Source organism: Sinocyclocheilus anshuiensis, unplaced genomic scaffold (assembly GCF_001515605.1).
Source record: "Sinocyclocheilus anshuiensis isolate Anshui unplaced genomic scaffold, SAMN03320099.WGS_v1.1 scaffold1823, whole genome shotgun sequence".
In the NCBI taxonomy this organism is placed as follows: Eukaryota; Metazoa; Chordata; class Actinopteri; order Cypriniformes; family Cyprinidae; genus Sinocyclocheilus; species Sinocyclocheilus anshuiensis.
In genome coordinates this window covers 509,996-516,304 of record NW_015549711.1, presented here as the reverse complement: position 1 = coordinate 516,304, position 6,309 = coordinate 509,996, and the positions used below count along the sequence as shown (strand labels likewise).

Below are 6,309 nucleotides of genomic sequence, written 5' to 3'. Positions count from 1 at the left end.
ATTTTTATGAACGTACTTAGGAAAAAAACATTACTGGTGTGCATCTTGAGATAAAACAAAGGCACTGATATATTTTAAGATCAGTCAGTGCAAGTTTCTTTCAGTTGAAACAACTCAGACTTACATTTTAGTCTAGGATTAGGCTTAAGCCTTGTCTGTGAAACCGGGGGATTAAGGTCCATTTTAAAGATCCTATTATTATTTTTCAAGGATTGAACATTTTATTATAAAGATAGAGCCATTTTACCACATCAGAGGTCTCTGCTAACTGACTGAACCTTCAATCTGAAAGCTAGAGGCCGATTGAGCAACATGTTCACCACAAACGTCCACAAGCGATTGCAACATCACAACATCGAAGTGATAAAAAAAAATAATGATAATAAAGTGCAAAAATGCTTGCTTTGACTGATAAGGACTGTGGGCTATGACACAGAGTCATGCTTAAACCGAATCATTTGTCCATATAAGGAGAAGATGTTTTGCTAAACAGTTCCAATCAGAGGCCACAGTGTATAACATCATTTCCTGTAGAGTGGCTGACAGGAAGAAACTTCTCAGTACAGCCTGAGAACTGCTGTGGTGAACATCAGCGGAGAAACATTGAACTTCTGCACTGAAATAAACACAATACAATTTTATTATATTATATTATATTATATTATATTATATTATATTATATTATAATAAAATATTAGAAAACTAGAAATATTAATTTGGTTTAATATAAGACATTTTACCTAAACAAAAAATAATTTTCCAAAACATTAATGTACAGTGCATATTTACCCAATCCACCTGTGGCCAGTGTGAGTTTATATATAACACACAATATGTACAAGTTATAAATAAGTAACAATAAATAATAAGAAAGAGAATAAGAATAAGAAATAAGAGTGTTTGTTTGCACCTACTTTTGCAAGCATGATTTGCACACACCGTGGTTTGATCTTTTTCCAACCACTGGACTGACCCACTGGCATGTTTTCACACCTTTCTTTAAATCAAAACCACACATGCACCATTGTCAGAAAAACATAAATAAATACTTGCCTCCAAGTCAAAAAACAACCCATCCATGTGTACATTTTTGTCATAGGTCTGAACCAGTCTAAACCATAGGTTTAAGTCCAGCGGTAACAGGCTGCAAAATCTATTTAATAAGTCACAACAAGTGATGTGTGAAACAATATATACTGTAATAATTAGTGAACTATTGCAACAATAAAATTGGTGCCATTTTGCTGAAATCATTCTATAAAAAATAAATTCTCAAAAGCTTATTTGTTTAAAAAATAAAAGGAAAAAATGTTAACATTTGCTTAGCATTTTAAATGAGTTTAAAAATGTATTTTATTGTCAGATCAGTACATATAAACCCTTGATATCAACCCCTCACCCTTTGACATTACTGTCAACGCCTACGTCCTACGTCATCCACTGAAACGGCTTGCACGTATGACAGTCAGCAGAAGTGAGAAAAAAAGTATTTATAACATTTTAAATACTGATATTTTTCTTACAAAAAGCATCGATTGGGTGTGAAATATTTGTCCATCAGGTTGTGTCCTCCATGTTAGTTTGGTGTTACTCGGCAGTCCCAGTTTCCTCAGCTTTTGCTGCAACTGAAGACAAACAGAGCCATCAATCGTTTAAGATTATAGTCATCAAAACCTTGTTTTCATTAGTCTTTGAAGCATTTGCATAACTTTGACCCACATATTATAAAATATTATAAAACGTAAAGAGCATATAAAATAATGTGACTTGCAAAACCACTGCGTATTATTTGACACTGACCTGCTGTAAAATGATGCTGTTAAAATCACTGACATTGGGTTTGAATGCTGACTGCATATTTATTTTAATCTTCTTTGCTACAGGGATTGAAATATACAAATTTAGTAATTTGCAACAGAAAACACTTTTTTTGTCTTTATACTAAGGTCACACGCCTAAAAGTAAAGAGATATTCTTACCAGAAATGCAGACAAATTTGAGTTTATATGAACATGATACATCAGTCCAATGCACATTTGGCGAAGATAGTTTTGCACAAAACCTGTTTCCTAGATTGTCAGGTTCAGAAGACTTCCAAAACCTGAATAAGGAGTTGCTCTTATCTGACCATTTCCAAGTGTCTCTGTATAATGTAAGCTGGTGTCACATTATTAGTCTTGAGCAGCAGCTTTAGTTCTGTGTTCTCATCTTGGTTTTCTATTGTAGCCAAATCATTGTGATACAGTCTGTAGTAGTTTAAAGTGTCACTCCAAGTAGTTTGTTTTTCTTGGATTAGGTCAGATGTATTTGTTGTGGCTGTGGGCATATTGTTCATTTAAACATTTTGTTTTATAGATTTTCTTAATGTATATATTGTGCATTAAGTAAAATCAACAACAAAAACAATTATCTGTGGTTTGTGGTTTTACATGGCACATCAGTCCAGTATCCTGAAACTGACATACTGGTTGTGTTTTTTTCCCCATTTGGTGTATGTTATTTTTTTTTCTCACCATTGGACCATCTCCAGCTGTAGCGATCATCATACTGTACAATCCTACCAGTGTAACCTCCCCTTACCAGAGACTTACACGACTTGGTCGTGTTCCTCTTTGTTGTCAAATGTTGCTAAATCATGAAAGTATTTTCTGCAGTAATCTTGAGCCTCAGTCCAGTTCTTGAACTCATCATTGGTGTAATAAAGATTGAAAAAAGCACCATGTAAGATGTGAAAAATTGTTTATTAGTGATAAAAACAGTGTGTTGTTCTGCTGCGTGTCAAATCGGATTGGAGGATGGGAAATAGCTGTTGTATCATTTTGTTTTTTAGGCTTGTGGTCAAACAAATTATCTATACACATAAATAAATCTTTAAACTACTAACAGTGCTGTGAGAAGCATCCTGTGCACAAACTCCATTACTTTGTTTTTTAGACTAATTTGATGGATTATGAAGAACGTGAATTTTTAGTTAAGAAATACACAACCACGAATTTACTCCTGAAAATACTGTGAATACATGTATGCCAAGCAATAGTAATAATTAGCTTGACGCGCTGTTTTTTTTGCACTCTCTTTTCCTCTAGAACCATCCACAGCCCTTGACTCTGCCTTAAGATCTTCCCTTTCTAAGGATACTTTTGATTTGACATTAAATTGATTATGTAAGAGTCATGTGCAACATTTACTTGGCAAAATCAGTTAGACTATAATTTTATGCACGTGTCAGTAGATTTGCATTAATTTAATGTGTGTACTGGGCTACTTTTTAGTTACAGCAGCTATCACTGTGTTGTTATGAAGTCAGTTGTGCCAGACAATTTTGGAGGCAGAGACAGGTTGTGGGGGGCACTAATAGGGAAAAACTACGATGCATTCTGCCAGTTAAAACAAAAATCAGACTTGTGTATTTATGACATCAATTACTACATTATTGTTTCAGAAATTGAAGTAACTTTAAATGTTATTGTGAGTTTGTACTTTTCATAGCCTATTTTTAGCTTTATAGAGAGCTTAGGTTATTTCACGGAGCTGTCAACACTGATCCGACCGCCTGCAATCAGTTGATGAACATCCTATTCATATATAATACTAGGCTAGGCTATATGTTATTAAATTGTAGGCTATATTAAATTATTTTATTTATAATTTCCGTGTTTGTTTTTTTCCCGTTATATTCGTTGCATCTGAAAATTGCTTCTGCACTATAGTCTACATAATTTTAATTTAAATCAATTAATATTCAGAAACAGTTTTTTTTCTTTTCAAAGAAAAAAGTGCATGCCCCCTCACTTTGTGCGCCAACCCTTATAGAGGCATTTACATTTTGACAGCCTAAAAACAGACTTCAAATCAAGAAAATGTATCAAATTTGTAACGCAATCAGTAAAGACCACTTCAGCAGTACTGTTGGTATATGTTTTTTTTTATTTTTTTTATTTATTTTTTTATTGTTAAATGTGTAAGCGGAAATATTTTGAGTGAAATTGCATATTTGTGAAAAGTCTGTTTGGATGGCTGTTAAATTGTCTAACACCAAAAAATGACAAAAATATATGCAGCAATGAATAAAAGATACAGAAACAATAATGTATAAAGCAGACTTCATGTCTTGTTATTTACAGAAATGTAAAGCCACTCATACATTGTATTGCTACATTTTTAGGGCGGAAGATTAAAAACATGTATGTACTGTAGATATAACAGATCATGCATCATTTTACATATAATACCATTTATGCAAAATTACTTTGTAAATTACACATCATGTCTTACATTTCTACTGAGAGTATGAAAAGGAATTTGTGCCATGTACTTTGAGACAAATCAAATGGATTTTAGATACAATCAAGTGTCAAAAACACAATATACTGTAATGTAACTAAACAGAGCACACATCTGTGGTTGGATTTCTGTTCTGTATAGATGGCCATATGTACATGCAGCCAACTATATGTGAAACTCAAATGTTTAAACATGTTAAAAATGAAATTACATATTGCATTAAAAAGACTGCAAATCTGGTATGTACTGTATATTGTACACTGTTACAAAGCAGTACTGAAATAAATTTAAAATGCTGCATAAATTTACCCCATAAATTTATGCAGCATTTAGCCTTGAACTGAAAACTGCGGTTTCTAATTACCTTTAGCGATTATAGGCTGTTTTTTAGTATACATGCTGTATGTCACAAGAGAGTGTTCTTCAGTAATCTTTACTTTGGGTATATTTGCCATTAAATAACTGTGTGCCGCATAACTCAGAATGTCTTCACTCTACAATAATGAGGAAAAAGAAACAAAGATCAGAGAATAAAATGTCACATAAAATGTAAAGTTGAGTCTTAAGAAGACACATCAGCACAATCATTTGCACTTAATAAAACTGACAGTAATTATATGATTCGAACCCTTTGAAATCACAAACATAAATGTAAGCACTTACTTGACACTCTAGAGATTTGTTGATTGTGGATGAATAAAAAAAGTCATTAAAAAGCATACAAATATCTTTGTAGTGTCAGTTATTGCATCTTATATAATATAAATGTATTATTGTGTGCCAAAATTAAACCTTACTTTTATTTGGATCCTGACATAGTTTTATGGCCAGAAAAACAGCAGTCAAAAATATGATGTTTAAAACTCCAAGAACAAGCAGGGCTGGATTCACATCGACACTCTGAAATTACCAAAAATTCAAGACATACTTCAGAGAGCTAACAGTAGATCAGTTCAATGGTATTATTTCTCTTAATATTTGAATAAAATATTTCTCCTGAGTGAAAACATTAAGTATTTTTCCAAAAGCCTTACCTCTAAAATTTAGTTCAGTTCCTTTTCCAAACAGTATCTCTCCACATGCGGCCACAGCACAGTAGTAAATCCCAGAATCAGAGTGATTTATGTTGCTCTTGAAGAGGTTGTAGACACAGCTCTGTGTTTGAAACTCTGTGCTGTTCTCACACTGACCATTTCTCTCTCCTTTTGTGTAAAGCACTCCTTGAGATTCTCCTGAGCTTTGCCTGAACCAGTAGACACTGTGTTCTCCTGCACAGCTCTCAGTGAAGATGCTGCACTGCAAACTCACAGAATCCCCTGGATGAAGCGTGTCTATCAAAGGCTGCTGAAGAGTTGTGTTTCTACCTATGGCTGCATTTTGAAAAGGGACATAAGAGGGACAACATGGTAAGGACAAAAAAATCTGACACCTCAAACCAAACAAAGCTACAATAACAAACAGGAAAACTTACCTCTGACAAGTAATCTGGATCCTGCACCCATTCTAATGATGTGATATGACGAGACTACACAGAAATATGTTGCTGTGTCTGAAAGCTTTATCTTTAAAATGGTCAGATTAAAATGATCATCTCCTTTAATAACATAAAAACGATTTGTTTTCTCAAAGTCCTCATTCCAACTGGGTGGTTGATTTAAAAATAAAGAGACAATTTGTAAGGATTTTCCATCAGCCGTCTGTTTAAACCATGCTTTTGTCGCTTGCAGAACATTTGAAAATGTGCAAGTAAGGTTCACATCCTCTCCAGCTCGAACTATTTTTACATTATCCTCCTGAAAAACATCCACATCAGAGGAGCATACTGCAAAATTAAAAAGGTACATTTAGTGTTATGTAGTGATAGATTGTTGTAAAGTATAAAAGTATAAAAAAAGTACATTTACCTATTGTTGAGGAGAACAAAAAAAAAAAAAATCTTATGATCAGCATTCTTCCAAAATTCCCCTGAAAAAAGAAATAAATAAATAAAATAACAACAACATGAATCAGCCCCCCCCCCCCCAC

At 33.5% G+C, this 6,309-nt stretch overlaps 1 protein-coding gene across 1 annotated transcript; it reads right to left on the bottom strand.

The window, feature by feature from the left end:
* Positions 1-4,773: 4,773 nt before the first annotated feature.
* LOC107660736 (uncharacterized) lies at positions 4,774-6,234 on the bottom strand. Its single transcript, XM_016450134.1, has 5 exons — positions 6,189-6,234; positions 5,756-6,106; positions 5,319-5,654; positions 5,082-5,186; positions 4,774-4,778 (listed from the first exon to the last, which is right to left on the bottom strand). Exons 1-5 carry the CDS (start codon positions 6,232-6,234, stop codon positions 4,774-4,776), a joined length of 843 nt encoding a protein of 280 aa, XP_016305620.1.
* Positions 6,235-6,309: the final 75 nt, after the last annotated feature.